The following is a 25,614-nucleotide window of genomic DNA, read 5'->3' on the forward strand; positions in this document are numbered from 1 at the left end:
TACTGCTGTAAAACAAATCATTTCAACCAATACTGCAGCTTTGACAATGACATGTCTATTAAGAACATATATCAGACATTATCATCGGCCCCCCATCCCGTATCAAAGACATCCAGAATTTCAACTTCACCATTGACAGCCACACTCTATCTCCCCCCCCCCTCACATCCGCAACCTCGGAGTCATCTTCGACAGTCAGCTCAAATTCAATCACCACATCGATCACATCACCAGGACCGCCTTTTTTCACCTCAAAAACATTGCCCGTCTCCGCCCATCACTCTCCTCCTCTGCTGCTGAAACCCTGATTCATGCATTCATCACATCATGACTCGACTACTGCAATAGCATCCTCTACGGCAGTGATTCTCAAATGGGGGTACGCGGACCCCTGGGGGTACGTTGGGGGTACTGCAGGGGGTATGTGAGATTTAAAATTAAAATAAAGGTTAATTAAAAAAAGAATCTTAGTAAAATAAGTTAAATAGAAAACACAATTTTATATAAAACATTCCTAGAACCACCAAGGGGGTCCTCATATAAACATGTCAAATGTGTGTATTGTATTTTATAGTTTTTCACAATAACATATTACTTAAATTGAAAAATTCCTTTGAAAAATATGTTTTATAAAAGTGTTATGTTGTTGTTTTTCATGCATAAAATGAAAAATATCCTTAGTTTGTTTTAATGCATACCACGAAGGAGTTAATTACATTACATTACATTACATTGCATTTAGCTGACGCTTTTATCCAAAGCGACTTACAATAAGTACATTCGACCAGGAAGACACAACCTTGAAGAAAACAGAATCATATAAGTACATCAGGTTTCATAGAGCTAAACATTTCAAGTGCTACTCAACTGGCTTTAGGTAAGCCAGTCCTTTATTAGTATAAAAGTGCTTCGTTAATAGTTCTAACGCTCGAAGTGGAGTCGAAAGAGATGAGTTTTCAGTTTGCGCCGGAAGATGTGCAAGCTATCTGCCGTCCTGATGTCAATGGTGTGGAAAGTTTATGAAGAGTATTATGCAGAAGATGTGATGCAGCATATTTTTGGTATATTCATTTTAATCTCACCAATATATAAGAGGTGTATTGCATCATGTTATCCCTAAAAATATGTGTGGGTATATACATTCCTGTGTATTAATAGTTGAAGGAACAAAATACATTTTTCCTCTTAAATATAGAGAGGTTTTTTATAGATTCCTGAAACAATGTTCCCTTTTTCTTTAAAGTAGATTAGCGCAATAGTCTTTTTCTTTCACTTTTACCCTTTTCATCAAAAGGGTGCTTTAGGCTATTTTTGAGGGGTAAAATGCAGAATTACTTGTGAGTTCTGTTTTGAGTGAAAAGATTACCCTTTTGAGTGTTTTTCTTGGTTAACCATTAGATATAGTGGCTAAATTCGTCCTAAGTTAATTGTGCGCATCCTGCAGGCCTTGAGAATTTAGTCACACAGTTAAGAGAGACAATGGTCCTTTTAGACTAAGGGTGAGCTTTCTTCGGGTGAATAAAAGTTCAGAGATGATTGGGGGGGGTATGAAGACAGTTAGGCGTTGTTGGTGAGCTAGTTCTGAGGATGTCATGGGATAATGACTGTTTTATTCCTAACAAGTATGGCTTTCATAAAGAAACACATGACTTGGGTGATAAGATGTGTTTTGTTGTAAAATGGGCCCGTTTGGTTTTCTGCTGGCCAGCGCTGGGTCACTGTGTCAAAGCATATTTTGCGTCTGCCAATGAGAGGACCTGAAAAGATGACCAGCTGACCTCACCCCTTCCTTCTATCTTCTGGTATATGTTCTGTCGATTCCTGAGTTCGGCCTCTTTTCTCTGGCTGTCAAGACGGAAGGATCTCCGCAGCAAGTGAACAGGGCAGAAGTGGGCCGGCTACTTCTTAAAACATTACAATATAATTGTAGTATATTGTATTATATTGTATTGTAATGTATTATATTGCATTGCATTATTACCTTTGATAATTAAAACAGATTGTTTAAACTGGTATCTGGGTGTTCTCTGTCTGATTTCCTTCCCGTTATGATTTTAAGCAGGACTCGTCAAAACGACACGCGGAGCCGAGTGGGGTTGTAAAAACCTCAAAACTCCAACAATGGGGAGCTCATTCCACCATCTTGGAGCCAGGACAGCAAACCCACGTGTTTTCGCCGATGGGAACTTGGGTCCCCCTCGCAGCGAGGGCGCAGCGAGTCGTTTGGCTGATGCAGAGCGTAGTGCACGCGCTGGGGTGTACGGTTTAACCATGTCCTGGATGTAGGAAGGGCCATATCCATTCGCAGCATGGTAAGCAAGTACCAGTGTCTTGAAGTGGATTCTAGCAGTTACCGGAAGCCAGTGAAGGGAGCGGAGGAGCGGAGTGGTGTGGGAGAATTTAGGAAGGTTGAAGACCAGACGAGCCGCTGTATTCTGGATGAGCTGCAGAGGTCGGATGGCACATGCAGGTAGACCAGCCAGGAGGGAGTTGCAGTAGTCTAGGCGTGAGATGACGAGAGCCTGGACCAGAACCTGAGTCGCTTTCTGAGTCAGCTGGGGACGTATCTTCCTGATGTTGTAAAGCGTGTATCTGCAGCAACGGGTTGTAGCAGCGATGTTTGCAGTGAAGGACAGGTTGTTATCTAGGGTCACACCCAGATTCCTTGCAGTCTGAGTCGGGGAAACAACCGAGGTGCCGATGTTGATACATACATCACACACTGAGGGAACATCACTATATTGTAATTATTTATATAGGCTTTTTCGATCAAAAATGTTCGGGATCGGTCAGGGGGTACTTGGCTGAGAAAATGTTTCAAAGGGGGTACATTACTGAAAAAAGTTTGAGAAGCACTGCTTTACGGCATACCATCCAACCTCCTCAATAAACTCCAACATATCCAGAACTCTGCTGCCCGCCTCCTCACCCACACCCGCTCCCGAGACCACATCACTCCCGTCCTCCAGAACCTCCACTGGCTCCCCGTCCGTCAAAGAATCAACTTCAAAGTCCTCCTCATTACTCACAAAGCCCTCAACAATCAGGCCCCCCCCTCCCCTCCCCTACCTCACAGACCTGCTGCACCACCACACCCCTTCCCGCTGCCTCCGCTCATCAGAAGCCAACCTCCTATCCATCCCCACCCGCATCAATCACCGCCAGACCTGGGGGGACAGAGCCTTCTCCGTCGCTGCCCACTCCCTCTGGAACTCACTCCCACAACCCATCAGAGACTGCACTGACCTCACCACCTTCATAAAAACGTACAAAAACTCACCTCTTCAATCTGGCTTTTAATGTGTGATTGTTTTTGTATTATTTGACTTTAACTTTAACTATATATTTATTTGTTGTTCCTTTATTTTTATTTTATCTTCACTATATCTGTAAAGTGTCTTTGAGCACCTGCAAAAGCGCTAACAAATTAAATCTATTATTATTATTATATTGCATATTGTAAAAAAGTACATGAAATGTTTACCATTTTAATAAGTGTTACATGTGAGGAATGTTTTTCATTGTGTCAATGAGATCATGATAAAAAATGTTTCTAGACCTGAATGTTGTTTAAATATAAGGGCTTTGTGATAATAATACAATCCCTAGGTTGACGCTGGTGGTAAGATAAGTAACATACAAGTATATTTATGAATGTCTTTCTATGTCTTAACAAAGACTTAAAGACACATTTGAAAATGAGTGTAAGAAAGGAGAAACTGAAGGATGCGGATGTAGCTGAACATCTTGTACACTTTCCTTATAAACACAACAACTCATAAGGGAGTTCCTCTTTCTACACAGAACCGCGGTGTGGCGTTCACCAATCACCATTTGAGGATCAACTGCACAAACGTTGTTCTCAACCAATCAGACGAACTGGTTGAACTGGTCGTTTATCAGACAGCTAATCGCTGAGCGGTGTTGCCCTGGAAGGGCGGGTCAACATTTAGTACAGGAAGAGAGGTGGAGGAATCATCAGTTAGCTCACTGCTAGCTGTCTCCTGGAGCCAACCGCCGATGTGTTATGAGCTTTGTAGCCGAAATCAGTATATTATTTTAGTTTCGATAGTTGCAACGATGACACTCTGACACCAAGAATGGACATAAGTTAACAATGACGGGGGAGAAAAAGAAGAAAAAGCGGGTGAACCGCAGCATTCTTCTTGCAAAGAAAATTATAATAAAAGATGGAGGAAGTGTGAGTTAAATATTTATTTATCTTCGTTGAGCCAGTTTGCCACGGAGCTAATCTTACTATTGTCCTCTGAATAAGTTAGTAGCCCATGTCATATCAAGAAAAACAGTGGTGCGGCTTTTGTTTACGGCTTTGTGTCTTTGGTGGTTTGTCCCAGCGGATAATGTTAACCATTAGCTGGGTCCGCCTAGCTAACGCAGCTAGCTGTGTGCTACCATTGGCTAATGTAAGCGGCCTTCGTTTACACGTCAGCTCAGGTAACGCAGGCTAGCTCATATCAACGTTAGCTGTTTTTCTTGAGGTTTTCACAGTAATTCTGCTGCCCAAAGTATATTTGATACCTTACTTTAAACTATCTATTTAATGCTTAACGGTTTCTCTCGTTTGTTCAAATATTGTGGATTTTATGCGTGACAGTGCATCACTAAACTGGGGCTAGGTTAAAATTAGCTCACTAGCATATGTGTATATTATGTGGGGTGTTTTTGTTCTGTTGTAAACAACGGTTAATTAAATAAAGGGTTTAAAATACTTAATGTATTACCTAGCAAATGGTTTAAGAAACAAAGTAAGCTAACTTGTTGGATATCTTATATTTTAGGTTTGTTCGTTTACGAAGGCTAGATAGGGTTGGTAGTGTTTGTTTAAAAACAAGCAAACATACCGTTTAAGTCAACATACCAGGAAAGCAAATATACTAATTGCCACTGTATTAACAGCTGTGTAACGCAACTAAGCTTATAACCCATATAGGGTTTAGAATCGGGTGCCAATGATCTTTAAACATAATTTAAAGATATTTGTCTATGGCACATTTATACCCTATTGTCTGGGTTATTGACACCTGTGTTCAAGGTCGGATGAAGTCCTACTATAGTGACCTGTGATAAGATGCCCTTACCTGGAAGCATCAAACCTCTTTAATAGACAGACCAAAATAAAAGCAATTTAGGATCAGTGAACCAATACTAGGTGGTGGAAGTGATGATTGTTCCAAATGAGACAGTTGGCAAAGAAAAGTGAGTATGGTAGAATTGTTATAAAGAAAACAGTGAGGCATCAGTGCTGGTTATGTAATCAGATGAAAACCTGTGCCAAACAAGCTGGGTGTCCAAATGAAGACACACAGACTTGTAATACTAATTAAGAGAACAAAAACGGTTGTTTTTTCCCTTTTTGTAATGGGCCTGTATTCATGATGACAACCTTCTGTCTGAACACCTGACATGATGTGGCGCTGTTCCAATTAGGTCTTCAGTTTAAATTACAGTTATTTCTTTACTCCTGCATCAAGGTCTGCCCACTCAGCCGTTAATATTTCACTTTCAGCAACCAATCTAATATGGCTTAGTTGCATTGGTGTCGATAGCTAAATGTGATCTCTAAAGATGCAGCTGGCTGGGATTTCAGTTGCAACATCCATATAATACAACAGTTTCAGGTTAGCAAGTGTTAAACAAAAGGCCGGGGTTCTTTCTGATTTACTGCTTGTCAATCAGTCAAACTCTAGGCGTTTATTTCTCGATGCTTTTACTCTCCCCACATAGGGAAATGGCAAACCACATGAGCGAGTAAACTAGCAAAGTTTGTAAAGTTGGACCTCGCCTACTTTGACTGTACCAAAATGATCACACCTCGCTTTGTTTCCTGCTAAAGATCCTGCTTCCACGCTCACTTTTCATCGCACTTTGTCTTCACCTCACAGACTTGTCTAGATTTTACTGTGCCGTGGTGAAGTGTCTACTTCACTAATCACTAGGTATTGCATTTGAATGAAAGTTAAAAGAATGTGTTTTTGCTCTTAAATAGATATGTTTGTATTAGGAGTTACCCAGTAAACAATAGCACATAATAGTTTACTTGTTGGATTAAATACTTTGCTTCGTACCTGTGACATGTTGTTTGAATGCTGAAGGGTTAAACATTTATTTGAATGAATATTGTTGTTTGCCAGTAAATATGCTATTCAATCTGATGCCACTTTAACCTATATATATTGAATCTTCTCTTGCTACACAGGCAATGCATATTCTTGTACTCAATCAAATTCAATTGTCATCATAGTCTCAATTATAGTAAGACAATTTATCTAAAATGTCATGTAAATGGTTGAGCCCAATGTCTTACATTAATTTAGTTTACAGTATGTATGACTTAATTAATTGAGCCACAGTGATCGAATGCTTTTGAATTAATCTTGCCATGAAATAGTTAAATTTAAGATTTGTATTTAAATTGACAAATAAAACAACTCGCCATGATGTGATGTGATGTGGCGGCTTCTTTAAGTGAAGATTCAGCAGTTTATTGACTAAGTCAAAACTTCCCCTGTGTAAACTTCCTCCAGTTTCAGAGTGAACAAATATTTCTCACTCACTATTTCCTGACTGGGCGGTCCTACAGATCGGCTGATGCAGAGTGTTGTGTCATCAGATGGACGTTGCTTTGAAATGGATTCCAGTTTAAAGTTTGATATGTTAATGTGTACAGGCAATTTGATGCTTGTAAAAATGTTTGTTGCTTCTCAGCTAATGATCTTTGTAATTGTATGCGCCTCTCTGTCTCCATCCAGCCTCAGGGAATCGGTGAGCCGAGTGTTTACCATGCTGTGGTGGTCATCTTCCTGGAGTTTTTTGCATGGGGTCTTCTTACCACCCCAATGCTCACGGTAAGCCTGGACACAATGCACTTTAACATCGAGGCACTGTTATGTAAACTGACATAACTTTCAGTAATGTAATACGCCTACACCTCTCCTCTCTGGAAGCTTAGCCAGAGAGTTTTCCATTGACTGGAATCCCACCAGGCCCATCAGTGTCTATGAATGATTGAACTCCTAATCCAATGAGCCTTGTGTGACGCAGTTTTGTTTTTTTTGCGTGTGTGTTAGCAGATGTTTTGTCAAGGCTGAGAAATATGAAAAGGGCATCAAACAGTTGTGTTGTCTGAGCACCAGTTCTTTGTTGAAAAGGCTTATCAGGGGGTCACTGGTTTGTGTTGTCAGGCCACAGCAGTGATACCGACGAGCAAACCACGCACTCACTGTGCTCTGCGAGTGGTGGGGTGTACGTATTTGCTACAGGCAACTCAAACAGCATTATTTCAATTCCTTGTATTCTTAAATGTCACCTGTCTTTCTGAAAAATGTTCGCACCAAAAGATCAACCAATTTGGAAAAACAAGGATTATTATTTCCTTTAAAAACTGATCTTAATTGTAAGCTAAGAGCTAAGGTGACTGATAGTGACGACATGCTTTATTTCACACTAGCAGGGGATCGTGTATTAATAGTTTTTCTATTTCAGGCACCACATTTTTTCATTTTTCACCCAAGCTCGATATTTATAAGGGTTTCTTAGCCTAAATATTTGTTTTCTACCACAATAAATTACCTTTGTTTGAAACTAGTGTCCCAAACAAATGGTGGGCAGACATCTGTTTGCCAGATGATGTTAACCAGACAGGCTTTTGCAGTGCAGACTGTTGTTTGAAGAGGTGGTTGTATGTGTAACTGTTGAGCATTAATTACTGGGGGTTTGTTGCCCTTAAGATCCCTGGGCGGAGGGAGGATTTGCATTTTGGACTAATCAGAGGGCGCCTGAAGATGAGAGGGTCTGCTTCACTGCTCCCAATGAGCGCACTGCTTCATTAGTATCCAGCAGCAACAGCCGTCACTGAGCCTTCTCAGCCAGTGTGTGTTGGGTAGCTGACTCCCAGAGGAACAGAGGAGATTCTTAGCCATGCCACAAGCTTCCTCTTTTTAACCCTACATAATAACCAGAACCTGTTATTCAGTCGAGCTCCACATGTTCTCATTCAAACCGAGGCTCCATGTTCCCACAGCAGTGTGTTCTATGCTTGCTGCACACAGACATATGGACTTTGAACTGAACAACATATCAATGATTTTTTACCATCTAAACACGTCTTTCTCTTCTGTATTCAAACTAAGATACGGTATTGGAGGAACAGAGTTTCTGGTTTATTTTTTCCTGAAATACTTGAGGATTATTTTTATTTGCGGGAAAGCACAGTAAACCAAGCATGCTCAAAAATATAACCGTTCTCCATTATTCAACCTGGCAAGTGAAGCAATTACTTAAGTTCTTGTAATGCATGACTTTAATCTCGGTAAATCTGAGTTGTTTTTTCTCTCAGAATATGACCTCCCTCCCCAACTCCATACTTCCTGTTTTTTGAGAATATTAAAAACATTTTCGAACAATTCAGACAAAAGGATTGTGCAGACTTGAAAGGGTATTTACTCTCGGAGTACCAGAGCAGTTTCTCAGCACGACAGTTTGTCATCTAGACGCCAACAAACGGGTGTCACTGTAAGTCAAATGTTCTAAGATGATCTGATACCATGAGAACAAATAGGAAGGTTATTTTGCACACCATTTTTATTAACCATATTACTCAGCTCGGTTCGGGCACCTAGTTAGGATGCCACCTGGGCGCCTCCCTAGGGAGGTGTTCCAGGCACGTCCAGCTGGGAAGAGACCAAGGGGTAGACCTAGGACCAGGTGGAGGGATTATATCTCTTCGCTGGCCTGGGAGCGCCTTGGGATCCCCCAGTCAGAGCTGGTTGATGTCGCCAGGGAAAAGAAAGTTTGGGGCTCTCTGCTGGAACTGCTACCCCCGCGACCCGACCACGGATAAGCGGGAGAAGATGGATGGATGGATGGATTACTCAGCTCCTCAGTTTATGGCCTGACTGTCCTTTATATCAAGATGAATACGCTCTGTAGTGTCCGTGGCCACGCTTGGACTGTCGTACGTACTAAAAGTATTAATGTTCTTCTCAGAGGGAACAGCAGTTTGAAACGGGTGAAACCACTGAATTATGGTCCTTTCTGAACTGCATTGCTGCATGTAGCCTTTCACCCCTGGGTGCAATTAGTATAGTGTGAATTTAGTTTTTTGTGTAAATTGCTTTGCACAGAATGTTTCACAGGTCTTGAGCATACCAACCAAAGACAGAAAATAATATGCACAATGAAAATGTCTCTTTTGGATTTAAATTCACTTGGTGGGGCCTGATATATATTATTTTATAGTTTTAAAGGCTTTTTATATAAAGAAAAAAAAAGAGAATGTATTAAGTATTCAGCAAATACACAATTGTTTTATATGCTTTGAACAGTTAACGTTTATCTGCATGTCAGTGTTTGTTTTGCTTATTATATGGTTTCCCAATGATGTTTTAAAGGTTTTATACAGAATAAAACCAACTTAACCAGTTTAAGGATTCTTTATATGTGGGTCATGTCTAGAGTTGGGAACCGACACTCGGTTCCAGATGAGAACCGATAATAAAATGCCGGGTACCGGGTACCCATACAAAATACACACTTTCGGTTCTGCTTAACGGTTCCTAAGCGCGGTAGACCCTGTATTCCAGCGGGTCCGTCTGCACCGCGGTGACCCGGTGGAATACAGGGCGCACCGCCCTTCATTTTTTTTAAACGGCATCATGTAAGTTGCGGCGACAGAGGTCCACAGTTTCCCCGCAGCGAGGCTCCCCCCGCCCTCCCGTATACAGTTCACAAGCTCAGTCACTTCATAACACCAAAGATGGGTCGTGGTAAACGCTCTAAAGTGAGGCTCCACGACACTAAAAAATAAAAAGACAAGGCACAGTGTAATGCCTGTTAATAGCTTGCCACAGGAATAGCTCAGTTAAAATAAAGCACAGCTATTGTGCAACACATTTGTATTGCATGTATATTTTTTATTTGTAACAATTTCAGTTAAAGCTTAAAAGAATAAAGATATTTTTGTTATCTAAACGTTTGACCTCTTGCTTTTACAATTTTGGAATCGAAACGGGGAATCGATCAGAACCGGAATCGATAAGTAGAACCGGAATCGATAAGCAGAATCGGAATCGATAAATTTCAAACGATACCCATCCCATGTCATGTCCCTGTGGAACGTTTCAGAAAACACATCAAATATACTATGTATGTTCCATAATGTAAAATATGTTTCCTTTACTTTAACAGTTGTTGTTGCAGTGTCTACTTTAATGCCATCGGCCTCAATGAGTGAATTAATGGTCCATCGCTTTTGTTCGATTTTCACACTTTTCATGCTTACTAGTTAACTCTACAAAGTACAAAATCCCTTGTTTGAAATGTGATGCAGACTGTTTGCATAAATTCATAAATTGGTTTCATGTTGCGTTATCTGTGTTTGGTTTTCAGGTATTGCACCAGACATTCCCACAACACACATTCCTGATGAATGGGCTCATCCATGGGGTCAAGGTAAGACAACAGCTCACACAAACACAATATTCTGTGTTGACGAATCATGATTCAAATATGCAAAAACAGATTCTTGTGTGCATGTTGGCAACTTATTACGACTATTACAACATCCTAATACCAAGCTGTATCCTTGTGCTATGACTACATTTGTGTTCACTGTGGGGTTTTTCAGTTATTGTCTACAACAACATAATTAATAGCATCATTTCAGTTTTTACTACTGCTCTTGCTGTTAACTAACATTCTTCTTCAGCGTGTTGATCTTGCTTTTATTTGCCCTTGGATGATTAGCTGAGCCTGTGTGCTCTTGTTCAGCGACGCCCTGCTCAACAGAAAAGGCATTTACATGTTAACACCTGCGAGCTGTCCAGTAACAGCAGCCGCTCCCCAGCTGGAGACTGAGTAGCAAACGAGAGCACACACAGCGAAGGGCCTCGAGTGCACCTTAATGATCTTTATTTAGGGGAAGTGTGTCCAAACATAGTTGGAGAGTACACGCTTGTAATTATTTCTGGGCTTTTTTCTTGTGATCACATGGATGAAATAAAGAAATTCTCTGAGGAAGAAACACTGTGAACAAGCAGAATTAAGAGGACAAATATATTAGTGACCAAAACATAACTATAATGGCAATCTGTTGTCCATATATCAATGTAAAGGATTTCTTATTGCAGACTACTAACTACAATTTCTTGGTGACACAAGACATCAAAGTCCAACAACAGACACTGGTAGCTTAAATGTCAGTTAAGGCCCCGTCACACTGTCCCGAAATTGACACACGATAAAGGAAATGTTCAAATTCGGCTGTGATCGTAGCAACATCGGGCCATTCGTGAGGGCATCTTAAGCCATCGTATGACCGCCGGTGGAGTTTCTCAGGCTCCGGCAGCAACTTCGTGAGCGGCAACTTCGTAAGGCACTCGTGAGGGCATCTTGTCAAATCGTGTCATCTTCGTGTTATCATCGGTGCATTCGCCCTCACTCTGATCGGGGCGAATGCCCGATGGCACCGATGATAACACGATGCCCTCACGATGGCCTTACGAAGGGCACAATTGACACACGAATTCAACACGAAAATGAACCTTCGCAAGGTCCTTCGGCAATTTTTTGGCATGCCAAAGATTTTGCCACCGCTCACGAAGTTGCTGCCGGAGCCTGAGAAACTCCACCGGCGGTCATACGATGGCTTAAGATGCCCTCACGAATGGCCCGATGTTGCTACGATCACAGCCGAATTTGAACATTTCCTTTATCGTGTGTCCATCGGGTTGTTTTATTGCACAACAAAATCATGTAAATATATTATGTAAATAACCCAATTTGTGTTCTGTGAAACTAAAAGGATATAATATATTATTTTGAAGGACAGTTGACAGGAAGTTGTCGTTTTTATGGAAACAACATTACGGAGAAAACGTAATATTTTCTACATATAAAGACGGATAAAGTAAAGAACAAAGTCTGAAGATATCAGTACAGTATCATAGTACTGTAACACAATTGTATTTGGTACTTTCATTGCAGTTGTATGTCTTAAATGTAATGTAAATGTTGCCTTCGTGTGTGGTTCGGGGCCATCTTCGTGCGAAATTCACAATTCCATATTCGTGTGTCCATCGGGTGTCAATTTCGGGACAGTGTGACAGGGGCTTAAATGACAAACTGCAGCTAGAGTTTGACATGTGTCACTGATGTTGATTTTCAGCTCGAGCTAGCCACAAGATCTAGATCAGTGGTTCCCAACCTTTTTTCCCAAGAGCCCCCCCAAATGACTCCTGTTGGAAGTTACAAAATACTTCACATTCATCTAGTTTGTGACAGTAGTTGTAGTATTTTGTAAACTTTAATTACCGCTATTGCCCCCCCCCCCCCCCCAACACACACACATGGTGTAATTAAAGTTTACAAAATGCTACAACTACTGTCACAAACTAGATGAATGTGAAGTATTTTGTTAAAGGAGGATGAAAGCGTAATTAAGGAGCACTATTGAGTGACTTTGATGGTTATTGGACTCAGGATTAATTTATTTGGATTCCTGCGATATGAAGAAATTTAAAGGACGGCGAGGAAGTGGAAACAATTCACAAAGGGATTCAACTGTTTAAAACACATGCTCAAAGTAAACCGGATTTTGCCGATGTGTTTATGTGGATTCAAAAGTCGTAAATAATCTACAAAATGGAGGAGACCGATCTGATCGGAGCAACTTTGACAAATATTCCAACTGAAACCGGCATGGACAATGACTATGTTTTAAAAATGCGCTTATCCAGACAAGCCTGGTTTGGACACTTTACGGGCAGAAGAAACATTTCTATTAAAGAAAGAATTATACATTTCTGTCTTTTTATGCCTTTAATAGCTACTAGCTTGAATTGTTATTCAAATTAATCAATTATTTTTTATATTTTATTGTAATGTAGAGACAAGGCTTTTAGTGACAATCATGTATTGCTTTACATATGTAAAAAAATTCATTAAATAAAAAGTCTAAATATGATATTTGGCCTCAAATCATCTGAGGCCTGGTGCCCCCCCTGCGATCTTTGGGGCCCCCCCAAGGGGGGCGCCCCCCCAAGGGGGGCGCGCCCCCCAGGTTGGGAACCACTGATCTAGATTATAGATATGTTTTGTACATTGCGCTGAATATGTTCATGAACTCGAATCAGCGTCCCTGTTAGTCTACAAGTGGTAGCTTTACTCAAGTTATCCATTAACAGCACTTTTCAGATACATTTACCTCCCTCTCTCCCCCATGTCCTCCCCCATCCTCTCCTCTCCATCCTCTGCAGGGTCTATTATCATTTCTGAGTGCTCCACTGATCGGAGCGCTATCAGACGTATGGGGACGCAAATCCTTCTTGCTGCTAACGGTCTTCTTCACGTGTGCACCCATTCCACTGATGAAGATCAGCCCATGGTGAGTGCAAAACGCAGACCACTCTAACAGTGAATAAATTAAAGCTCCAAAGATTATTCATTAACTATAAGGTTGCATTTTATCATTTGTGTTTGTTTCTATATTGATAATCGAATCTCCTTTCCTCTTTCAGGTGGTACTTTGCAGTCATCTCCATGTCCGGCGTGTTCGCCGTCACCTTCTCTGTGATCTTTGCCTACGTGGCCGATATCACGCAAGAGCATGAGAGGAGCACAGCATACGGTTTGGTAAGGAAACAAAATAGGGTCCTGTTCAAATCGTTATATAAAGTAGTATTTATAACTATGACTGTACCTCAAGATTGCTGAAGACAAAAATAGTTATTTTGATTAGGCCCTTAATCTCATAAATTATTACCGTATTCTTCAACAAACCTTTCCATGAACTGAGAAATCAAGATTTTAATGACTTTACCTAAAGCTTAAAATGATTATGAAATGGATATAATTGATCACTTATTTCATTCACTGGAGTAATATGCAGCTGAATAACAACGCTAGATGACGGATGGGGTAAAGTATGTCACCCTAACAGCAGCTGTGCATACTTTAGACCGGCGCGTGAAGAAACGTTAAGAAGCTAAAAACAATTGACAACGCTCTCTAGAATTCTATATTCCTGCATATAAATACTGCTGTTATCATTTCCAATTTGCAGAGCTTATAGAGCTTATAGAGCACCACATTGTTGGGTCTGTGTGAAAATACTTCATCATACTGGTGAGGAAAACCATCCTTTGACTGGGCACAGCCATCATACTTATAACACAGATGAAAACTATCCAAATCGACGTAAACATCTCAGAAATGATTAGGAGGCAGTTATCATTACAGAATCATGCCCGTGTCTGTTTTGAGTCCTTAAGCCAAGAGTCATCAAAGACAACAGCCTGACAATACGGATCCATCACTTCCTGTTTGTCTCACCGTGAGCTCCCCCCCCCTCCAGGTTTCGGCTACCTTTGCAGCCTCCCTGGTCACCAGCCCGGCCATCGGAGCCTACCTGTCCGTTAAATACGGCGACACCTTGGTGGTGATCCTGGCCACGGCCATCGCTCTGCTCGATATCTGCTTCATCCTGGTGGCCGTGCCGGAGTCTCTGCCGGAGAAGATGAGGCCAGCATCGTGGGGGGCGCCCATCTCCTGGGAGCAGGCAGACCCCTTCGCTGTGAGTACAGATACATGGCCCAGTGTAACACATGGGTTAATCAAAAATAAAGGACCAGCAGTTCATTGCAGTTTGTTTTATCAGCTCTAAGTATTTATTGGAATAAAATGGGATAATAATGTATGGTTAATTTATTCAATGGAAGCTTACTTACATCATTAATATTATAAGTTGTAGCAAATCATGCTGGGAACAAACATCGCCCACAGAAACACAATTATTTTAATCAGAAAAAAAGAACAATTCTTTTATTCAATAATTCATTCCTGCATAGCAACACAATGATGCATAACAGATTGCTTTTTGTAATGAATACATTTGAATAATGGACTAATGCTGTAGCTTTAGGGATGAGTTGTTACTTTATCATTTGGGTTTGTTGTTGCCTAAATGTATATTTTGATAAAGAAAATCTGATTAAGGGGCTTCTGGATTATACATGTGTTATACAGGAAAGAGTTTAAATGAAAGGTATCCATGGGGTGTTAAGTTTCTCTTTTTAAAATAGGAGTTACTGGTTTCACAGAATATGAAACCCATGTTGATTGCTTTGATAGTTCTACCTGTGATACTGGCCATTCAAATATATGTTTTAATCCAATGGAAGTGCTTGGGGACAGATTCCACAGTCCTTGTTCTGTGCACTAACATTGCTCATGTTTCAAATGAAGCCTAATCCTTCGTGCTGTTCTCTTGCTCAGTCTCTGCGTAAGGTGGGCCAGGACCCCACAGTGCTCCTCATCTGTATCACAGTGTTTCTCTCCTACCTCCCTGAGGCCGGCCAGTACTCCAGCTTCTTCCTCTATCTCAGACAGGTAACACACTGCTCTCCCGGCTTACCTTTTTTCTACAAAAAGACTGATTATACACATGTAATATCGCCTAATCATCCAAAAAGTGACCTAAAAGTGTCATTTAAAGAATTAGCTTCAACTTGTTTTCATGTCAACACCAACAGCTCTTTACTTTATGGTACCGGACAGATTAACTATATTATAAAATGAATTACACAATGATTGTGGTGATATTCAAAAATAAAAAAACTGCGTTCTCAGCTCAAGTTGGGTTTCCATACGGAGGACATTGCAATGTGGTATTTTATGCAGCAGCATCCTACTTTATCCATTGTTGTTTCTAATAAAAGACTTAAATTGCTACTGGAAAGCTCGTCGAAGTATAACTGAGGTGGGGGGATTGTCCAACACACACTTTTGCTAACATCACTTTAAGATTGGATCAGCAGATCTGCTGAGCAGCCAGTTTCAGCGTGTATACGTAGAGCACATTTACAAGGCGTCTCAGCAAAATGCAACCGCAGGAAATACATTTTAAAACCACAACGAGCCAAAAAATGGAGAGTATCATCTGGAAGCAGCAGGCGGTTTCTAGACAAACTGATTTAATGTCCTTTCGCAATCTGCTGAAGAGAGGATTGTTTAGGTTGTGTAAACCGTGTCAGGAGAACCAGTCGGGGGAGTCTGAAGCGCATTCTCTGCTGCGACCATCCTTCAAGAGAACTAGTTCTGAAGGATTGCTGTTAGCATTACTCTATACGCCTTCCGGTTCCAGTTATGCCATTTATCTCTCCACATTCATTGCAATGAATTATACATACTATTAAAGTGGATAAAGAGCATCATGTTTGACCTAAATCCAAGGGAAGGAAAAAGCCGAGCACCTTTGTTGTTCCAAGACACAATAGTCAACATCTCGTGTTTACATAAGGCCAAATACAAATACTTTTTGTCCATTGTTTTGTGAGAAATAGGTTTAGTTTTAGTGTTTGAGATACTTGCTCGTCTCTGCATGCTTGTCTTTTCACGTCCTTACTTGTGTTATCTGAATGCTCTCACCCTCAGGTCATAAGCTTCACACCAGAGACAGTCGCTGCCTTTATCGCTGTCGTGGGGATCCTCTCAATAATAGCCCAGGTATGACAAAATACACTTCTGCTGTAGAATTACATGTGATATTGAGGAGTCATACTCATGTTCTGAGTTTTAGTATTGTTATTATTGTGTTTTTTGTCACGGCAGAAAAGGGTAAAATATTTCAGAATTCACAAAATCCCAGAACCCGAGTTCTAATTTGAAGTCTAAAATAAGAACTTCCATTCAAAGGAGAAATAACAAAAAAGGATAAAGCTGTGGGAAGAGCAGCAGATAACAGACATACATGTGATGGATGTGTGGACACAGTAGACAGTCTTCATTTGTCTTATTTTGTCTAAAAAAAACTCGTTTTTCAGTGTGCCATTACAGAAGACAAAGGTGGTAAAGCTATCCAAACAATTGACATTTCATTTTAACGTTGTTCCAGATCATCTTTCTGTCCATATAAGATTCAATAGTGATTACAAAAAATATTGAAAAGGTTTTGATAAATGACTCGATGCCTCTTTGAGGTCTCTTGTTTGACCTTTGTTCTGTGTTTCCTCAGACGGTGGTGTTGGGGGTCCTGATGCGCTCCATCGGGAACAAGAACACCATCCTGCTGGGCCTGGGCTTCCAGATCCTCCAGCTGGCGTGGTACGGCTTCGGCTCTCAGCCCTGGTCAGTAAACACACACACACACACACCTTTCCACTACTTTTATTTATATTTACAAGTCAAAGACCCAATATTCTAAAAACAATACAAATATGGTTTTCAATTCCACTTATTGATTCCCAAAAGTGAAGTTGAGCTCAGGTTTCAAATGAGTTGGCAAGGTTTACAAAAGTGAGTACTGATGTAAGAAATAAAATGTAATCAGTCAGTGAATATAATGGAAGGAAGGAAGGAAGTTTGGCTAACATGACTAACATTTCCTGCGACATTGTGCAATACTGCAGTCATAGTCATAATGCCTGTGACTAAGTGAGTTATGGCTCGTTCAACCCCAGGGAAAAGGTGAATAACTTCTGCATAGCACATAAATTAACCTTTGGAGTCAAATAGAAAATCAAGGATTTTAAAAAAAAAATTCTGCCTTTTTTTGTTGATTTGTTGATTTGTTGATTTGTTACTGTAAAGAGAGATTCCTTAAAAGAGTACGGTCTGATATAAAACTGAAATGGAAACTATTCAAATCTAGATGTCAATGGTTTTGCGTTAAAATATGTTGTTGTTGTAATACCGTGACAAACCACCAGAGGGAAGCATAGCCTCAATCCACAGCACTGTAACCAGATACTGGTGATAGTTTATTCTGATAGTGTAGTGTTGTAACTTGAAACCTTTAGTTTGACTATTGCGTAATTGTTTTTTTTTACATGTGCACAGGCATTTAACTGTCTTTGACCTTACAGTTTGAGATGAATCGCCTTTCAAACATGCCTTTGTATGGCAAAATAAATAGTAGTAAAACTAATCCTTCTGTGTTCATTCACTTGTAACTTGGAGAAATTGTGGGTTTTATAAAAAAAATCCCCCACCCACACACACAGGCCACACTATCAGTTTCACTTCTCTTGTAGTGAGATCATATCAACTGTGTCAGTTTCTCTTGTTGTTTTGACCGAGAAGTCGGAGTGACCCACAATGTGTATTGATCCTGAAGGAAAACATTCTCTCCTCCGCTCTGCTTTGGTCAATACCCAGGAAATTAGGTTGATTAAAGGTCAAGCTGTTCCCTGTTCTCAAAAATATAAACAATCTCCTCTGTCTAGTGTCTGTTTGGGATTATCATTCGAATTTCTAGAATTTTAAAGCAGTCAAGTTTATGATGGAAATACAAAACATTGTCACGGTTTTAGTTTTTCGTGACAATGACATTTTGGAATATGTCCTCTCGGTCCCTGTTTATTAGTGAATGTCCCCGCTGTGGGACAAATAAAGGATTTAATAATAGCAGTTTTGTTAAATTGAAGTGAATATTTGACAATTTATTCAGATATGTTTTTTTTACACATACGGTTTTAACCAAAATCTGTGTACCAACCTTTCATCCACCTTTTAAAGAACATGTACAAATCAAATTCTTGAAAGGTTGAATAAAGCTATCCTTAACAAATGTGTGTTGTTGGCTGTAGGATGATGTGGGCTGCTGGAGCGGTGGCAGCCATGTCGAGCATCACCTTCCCCGCCATCAGCGCCATCGTGTCCCGCAACGCAGACCCCGACCAACAAGGTAAACTCACCTTTTCTCTATCTTGTTGTTAAACTAAGCATGTATACGTGTTATTTTTCTTTAAACAGAGTGCTATATGTGATCTTTTAATTAATATAACCTTTCTGTTCAAGTAAAAAAGTCTTAAATAAGTTAAATGATTGAAACACAAAGTACAAAATGTGACTAATGCATTTAGGTACTTTTTTTATAGTCACAAAGACGTATGAAGATGTTCAGTTTGGCCTCTGAAATGTAGCATCTATCATCTTGACAGCATTGTGTTTCTATGCGTCTGCCTGTAGGAGTTGTCCAGGGGATGATTACTGGAATCCGGGGCCTCTGTAACGGTTTGGGCCCCGCTCTTTACGGTTTTGTCTTCTACCTGTTCCACGTGGAGCTGACGGACCCAGACGGAACCGAGAAAGGTGGCAAACCAAACATGGCCAACCCCACTGATGAGGTAGTTGCACAATACTGTTACACAATAAAAGCATATGTTGCACATATTGAAGCTGTACTTAAAGAGACAGCTGCTCAAAATAAGAAACGTATTTGTCTCATACCTGTAGTGCTATTATTGTTTTGGTGTGAATCTCGGAGTTATGTCTGTCTTCTATCAAATATGATGTTAATTCATGGCACTTGTGGTGCTTAAAGTGGTCAAAAAATAAATACAGCTCTTTCTAGAAAACAGGAACCGGTTACTCAACATAGTCCACAGATCTTGTTGTGAAAAATGTTATGGAAGAACCATTTTCTTTCTACAGTCTTTCATTTTGACACACAGAACAATGTTATAATAAACATACATAGGCTACATACTGTATGTTAAATGGATATATCCGCCTTCTTTCATTTATCTTTCCATTCCCACAACAATATACATAAAGAAATGGCATATTTTGGACATAGTTCGAATGGTGATTAATCATGATTAATTCATTTTTAAGCTGTGATTAATCTGATTAAAAATGTTAATCGTTTGACAGCCCTAGTATCTATATTAGATTTTCGTAGTGAACTGTCCCTTTAAACAGGATGTGAAGTGACTGTTATTTTGTATATATTGATTGTTGCGTTTTTATTTAGGTATTAATGTTAATGTAAAAATGTGTCTTTGATTCTATATATCTTCATATTTGCACACATATTTTTATATACATTTGTTTTTATATTCGGGATTGTGGGAAACGGTATTTCGATCTCTCCGTCTGTACACACAAACTGGAAGATTGACAATAAAGTTGACTTTGATTATTCTCTGTCTTTCTTTCAGAGTTCCATCATCCCAGGCCCCCCCTTCCTGTTTGGTGCGTGCTCCGTGCTGCTGTCCCTGCTGGTGGCGCTGTTCATCCCGGAGCACACGGGGCCCGGTGGGAGGCCCGGGGCCTACAAGAAGCACAGCAACGGGGCCCAGAGTCACTCCCACAGCCCCCAGGGCAGCGGGGCCGAGGGCAAGGAGCCGCTGCTGGAGGACAGCAGCGTATAACCACAGCTCCGGGGGGCAGAGAGCTCCAACCAAACACCCCCACACACACACGGACTGATACACACATTTCACCACATGGACACACACTCACCTCAGGCACACATCAGACTCAAGTGCCACCAAGAGGTGTTTGTGTCCACGGCACAAAAAGTGAGCACCCCTAACTTAGCAGCCCTTTTCTTCCTTTTTTTTAAAGCAGGGTATAGGGAAGACTCTCAAAGCGCCCCGTTATAAAGAAAGAGTGTGTTGAGGATAATTAGTTTGGGCTGCAGTGGAAAGGTGTGTGTGACCTGGTTGAGCTGGACTCTTATCCTTGGTTTCTATTAAAGCAGTGACGGAGAGCAAACAACAGCTTGCCCCCCCCACCACCTTCTCCTGGTGCAAAACCAACCAGGGTGTTTTGGTCTAGAAGTGAGGCTGGGGTCAAATGTTACTAAATCCCTGTGTGATAATTCATGTTCCTCTGAAGCCAGTGAAGTGGCAACTTTGCTTGTCCAACGAGGGTTTAACAAACAGATAGTTGAGCACTTATGGTCTAATGGTTTTCCACGAGCTAACCTCTGATTGGATGCTTGTGATGCAGCTCTGTTAAAGTCTCTGAGAAGTGAACTCAGATCTTCCTCTGAATGTACAGCAGAAACCTGCGAGGGGAGTCTCTGTTGGAGAGCGCTGCCTAATCAAGGTCAGGATGGGTCAACCAGTTCCGATATAAAAAGCTTCGTAAGACCACACTTTGTTGCAACATCACACTTCTTACAGAGAGGAGTGTGAGAGAGGGAGAGACTACTTTATTAACAGAAACTGTTTCTCAATGTTTACTTGCCATTCTCTAGATTAGTAGTATAGTTTGGGTTGTATATTTTCTCCGTTAGAAACTGAAGGCTAGCTGTGCTTCAAGTTTTTATTCAAGAAACAAATGTTGCCTCGAAGTGACTTAATATATATATATATATATATAAATATATATATTAATTATGTAACCTGTATGAAGACCGAGGTCTGAGAAGGCTCTGTAATCTTTACGCTATCGCTCCCATCGGAGCCGTTACACACTTTTTATTCCTCCTGTTTTCACGCCCTCGTTAATTCGTTACCGGACATTTATCACCATCATGGTTAAGGCTTACAAAAAAACATGGTTTTTAATTTCATAAGCTTCTGGAACATTTGTAGCTAGAGAGGAGTCGCTATCAGGATACAGAGTCTTTGAATTCATATCATTAGGTTAAACAGAATATCACTCGTGCTGCTGCAGTAGATAATTCAAAGGTTAAGTGTGATGTGATGAGCAAAGAAACGGTTTCACAGAATCCCTGGCGTTTAATGGAATCTTCATACAGTCAACAGGCACTGCATATTTCTCAAATTGTAATGAACAGATGGTAGACATTTCAGATGGGAAGCATCTCAAGGAACTGGCTTTTAACTCGCAATTGTGTATGCATCCGATTCTCCACAAAAGGAGCCATTTGGTTATTGTCAGACCTGTGTGTGCACTTTAACCCGCACCACCTTTAGGAGAACAAGTTTGTTGCCAAACAAATATGTGTTGCCCCCTACAGGCAAGGAAGGTAACAGCTGCTTAGAGTTTAGCAGATGTGACAGCTGCAGGTGGTTTGAAGTTTTAAAATGCCCACAAAAAAACGAAAACTATTCCATCATAAAGTGTCTCTCGAGAATCAAGTTCCATAGTATTCATTCATAAAAACATGGAATTAACAGTGTTCACATCCTAGTAAACCAATGCAAATTACTCAAATATAGAAACTAAATACCCATGAGTTTAAAACAACACAAAACTACATGACATGAGACAAACCTTTCAAACGGAATGAAAAAAAAACCCGGGATTAGAATGAGTTTTGATCCTACCCTCTACCCTCTAGTATACATTCAAATTAAGCAACCTGTGATTTTAAATCCATTCCTTGGTCGATGCCTCACCCTTAAACAAGTTTTAGTCCAATCGAGCCAGTGGTTTTTTCACATCCTTTCCAGCCAATAGGTGGCTCAGGTTCAACATGACCCTCAGAAACTGTTGCAGCTCCATGATCCAATGATTTAGTTCTGCACCTATTTTGGGGTGTTGCATCAGTGACACTGTGATCCCTTTTGTTCACAAACTGCACGAGAAAACGGTAAAGGATCCTAGAAGTTCATTTATAAATGCATTTAAATCAAAGCCTGACACGGACTCGAAGCTAAGTGGGTGTGACGCTGTCTATCTGAAGAGAAATGTTCGTCTTATATTTTGTGCCAAATGTTTTATTTTTCTTGGTTTGCTTTTTCATACAGTGTGTGTGTGTGTACGTGTGCTTGACACTTGAGTGATTTGAATATTTTCTTTTGTGTGTCTTAATTTCTTTGGCTGAAGATTTAAGTTTTAGTGCTCAAACTTCATCTGCTCATTTTTAGGAATCTTGTCAACATTTTGGTTAGATGGTTAATCTGTCTGTTCAGTTTCAATCTTCATTTAACAACAAGCATGTCACTGTGTTTCACTGTTTCATTTGATATGTTTCCCAGAGTGATCAGTAGATAACAAGTCACTGAATGTTTGAAGCCAAGTTGTACATGTTGACCACACTATACCCTCAACATTTTGACTTAACCTGTCCTAGTTTTTATTATTTCAGAAGGGGAGTTACTAGACAGGAGGCCATCGGTGTTGATTTATTCTCTAAATATCATATAGTTCTTTATCATTTATTGGACCAACACATTGGTAAACAATTCAGATCCTACACAAATTGGTAAGATTCTGCACCAGCCCATGTGCACCCGTACATTTTCCAAGCAGACGACTAAATGTACAAACGTCACCTGTACGTACAGCTAATGTATATATCTATCGCTCAAGGAGACGGCCGCCTCTTGGTCTATTTGGTTGTATGGTGCAATTATTATTCTATATTTCTCAAGACTTACCTGCTAGCCACTCCTGTTTTTAGTACGATGTGGTTTGTGGCCTGAACCCCCCTCTCTGTGTGCCTAAAATTAGCCAAGAAATGAGTATGGCAACATAAGTAAATGGTGGTTATTATGTAAATATGGGAAACTAATGACAAACTATTTATTAAAGGTTTATTGTACAATGAAATGTTTGAGTTGCCTTTGTGAGTTTTGGGAGGTGCGTTTCATTATTGAGCTAAAGCTAATTGAAGTAAACATTAAATAATTCTCATGTGTTTTGTTTAAACAGGGATTTTAAATGTAATGGCTGCTAAATCGTATTTGATCCCATAACAAATAGTTAGTAACTCATTCAGCTTTTACTGACTCTTCATAATACCAGTTTTTTTGTTTAAAGCTCTCACTTTTCTGGTTATTTGTTTAGTAATCCTGCCCTTCGGACTTCTATCGCGGCTCTAATGCCTCCCTCCACCAACACACTGTCTGTTATTAATGCACAGACATAAGCCTTTCTTTATTAAAGCCACATGGAGGCAGTAGTAAAGTCTGGCAGGAAACGAGGCCATCGTTCCGCTTTCCCCTGAGCAAGTGTAGTAGGTGGGCGGTTTGATCCAGAATCAAGTCATTTCAGAGCCAGAATGATATCTATTTTAATGTTAAAAGCAGCTACTGTAATAACGTGCTGGGGAGAGGAATGTGTGGTGATTCATGCGCTGAAAACATCAGTCATTGTTTACTGAATATATTGAACATTCCAGCTAATCATTTGAACAACATTAGGCTTTTCTTTTACCATTCTCTGCCTCTATGGTACAATAACGTTTAGTTACAGGTCAGCGCTCACAAGAGTTTGATATCCACAGCTTTAACTTTAAAAATATCCTTTTTCTTTTAGTGTTTCTTGGGTCATCAGTCTTGTTGAAATGTGTTTTTGTAGCCTCAAGACCCTTTCACAAACATGTATCATAATCCTTTACTCTTTTATATTTGTCCTTTACTTGGATAGACTTGTATCTATCAAGCACTTTTGAAATGTTGCTTTATTTAGAGACGGTTACCTCTTGATATAGGTGCCCCAATGTTTTAACTTTTAGATTTCATGGTACATTTTCAAAGACAAACATATCAAGAACGACAACAAGCATGCAATACTGAAATAAATAAATAATTGAATAACAGATGGGGAGGAATTACAGGGTCAATTTATTTGATGCATGTGTTCCTATACAAGTAGTGTAGACAAAGGAACAAATACATGCACGTGATCTTGTAACAGTACATGGTTTACTCCAAAACTAACTTATTATTTTATTTATTTGTTCCCCTCTTTCTCCCGATGGATTCTCTGACTCAATAAAGGTTCCCAATTGAATTAGAGGTTGCAATCAGACATGTTTAACTTCTTATAGTGTTTCACTTTTTCATATGTTGAGTTCTGTTAATTTGACTTTAGCAATTGATTATGAACAGTAAATCTGCAGCATAATGTAAATGAGGAATAGATATTTCAACTCATTTATAGGGACTATTATTGATAAGAGGAGAATAGTCTCTGCGTGCCGGAGCAGCCTCGCTGTGTTTCCTACGCTCTGCATGTGATGATGCAGGCAAAGTGTCCGAGTGGAGCAACATGTGCTGTGTGGTCTTAGGAAGAGATAATAATAAGACTCTTAACTTTAATCCATGCTCATTGTTTCCGGAGATCTCTAATAGCACTGGACACTGAAACTGTTGTGGAAAGTAACTAATAAAAAATTTCAATTCTATCTTGTATTTGACTTGATTATTTTAATTTTAAGCTACTTTATACTTCTACTACTCTACATTTCAGAGGGGATATAGTACGATTAAGTCTACTACATGTACAGTGGGGCAAAAAAGTATTTAGTCAGCCACCAATTGTGCAAGTTCTCCCACTTAAAAAGATGAGAGAGGCCTGTAATTTTCATCCTAGGTACACTTCAACTATGAGACCAAATGAGAAAAAAAAATCCTGAAAATCACATTGTCTGATTTTTAAAGAACTTATTTGCAAATTATGGTGGAAAATAAGTATTTGGTCAATAACAAAAGTTCATCTCAATACTTTGTTATATACCCTTTGTTGGCAATGACAGAGGTCAAACGTTTTCTGTAAATCTTCACAAGGTGTTCACACACTGTTGCTGGTATTGTGGCCCATTCCTCCATGCAGATCTCCTCTAGAGCAGTGATGTTTTGGGGCTGTCGCTGGGCAACACGGACTTTCAACTCCCTCCAAAGATTTTCTATGGGGTTGAGATCTGGAGATTGGCTAGGCCACTTGGACCTTGAAATGCTTCTTACGAAGCCACTCCTTCGTTGCCCGGGCGGTGTGTTTGGGATCATTGTCATGCTGAAAGACCCAGCCACGTTTCATCTTCAATGCCCTTGCTGATGGAAGGAGGTTGTCACTCAAAATCTCACGATACATGTCCCCATTCATTCTTTCCTTTACACGGATCAGTCGTCCTGGTCCTTTTGCAGAAAAACAGCCCCAAAGCATGATGTT

General features: G+C 40.2%; 1 protein-coding gene across 1 annotated transcript; it reads left to right on the forward strand.

The window, feature by feature from the left end:
• Nucleotides 1-3,944: 3,944 nt before the first annotated feature.
• On the forward strand, nt 3,945-23,271 carry mfsd14a2 (major facilitator superfamily domain containing 14A2). The gene is made up of 12 exons (XM_034209755.1): nt 3,945-4,201; nt 6,771-6,866; nt 10,408-10,470; nt 13,275-13,402; nt 13,536-13,650; nt 14,372-14,590; nt 15,292-15,405; nt 16,450-16,521; nt 17,030-17,142; nt 18,603-18,700; nt 18,985-19,142; nt 19,959-23,271. Exons 1-12 carry the CDS (start codon nt 4,118-4,120, stop codon nt 20,169-20,171), a joined length of 1,473 nt encoding a protein of 490 aa, XP_034065646.1. The 5' UTR covers nt 3,945-4,117; the 3' UTR covers nt 20,172-23,271.
• Nucleotides 23,272-25,614: the final 2,343 nt, after the last annotated feature.

The sequence above is a fragment of the Gymnodraco acuticeps genome, unplaced genomic scaffold (assembly GCF_902827175.1).
Source record: "Gymnodraco acuticeps unplaced genomic scaffold, fGymAcu1.1, whole genome shotgun sequence".
NCBI lineage: Eukaryota > Metazoa > Chordata > Actinopteri > Perciformes > Bathydraconidae > Gymnodraco > Gymnodraco acuticeps.

What these genes read in the sequence shown, in the direction of transcription:
- mfsd14a2 (XM_034209755.1), top strand. Translation starts at nt 4,118, where the DNA reads ATGACGGGGGAGAAAAAGAAGAAAAAGCGGGTGAACCGCAGCATTCTT. An exon ending in TTACCACCCCAATGCTCACG is followed by an intron (nt 6,867 to 10,407) that starts GTAAGCCTGGAC and finishes TTTGGTTTTCAG; the next exon opens with GTATTGCACCAGACATTCCC. An exon ending in GGCTCATCCATGGGGTCAAG is followed by an intron (nt 10,471 to 13,274) that starts GTAAGACAACAG and finishes CATCCTCTGCAG; the next exon opens with GGTCTATTATCATTTCTGAG.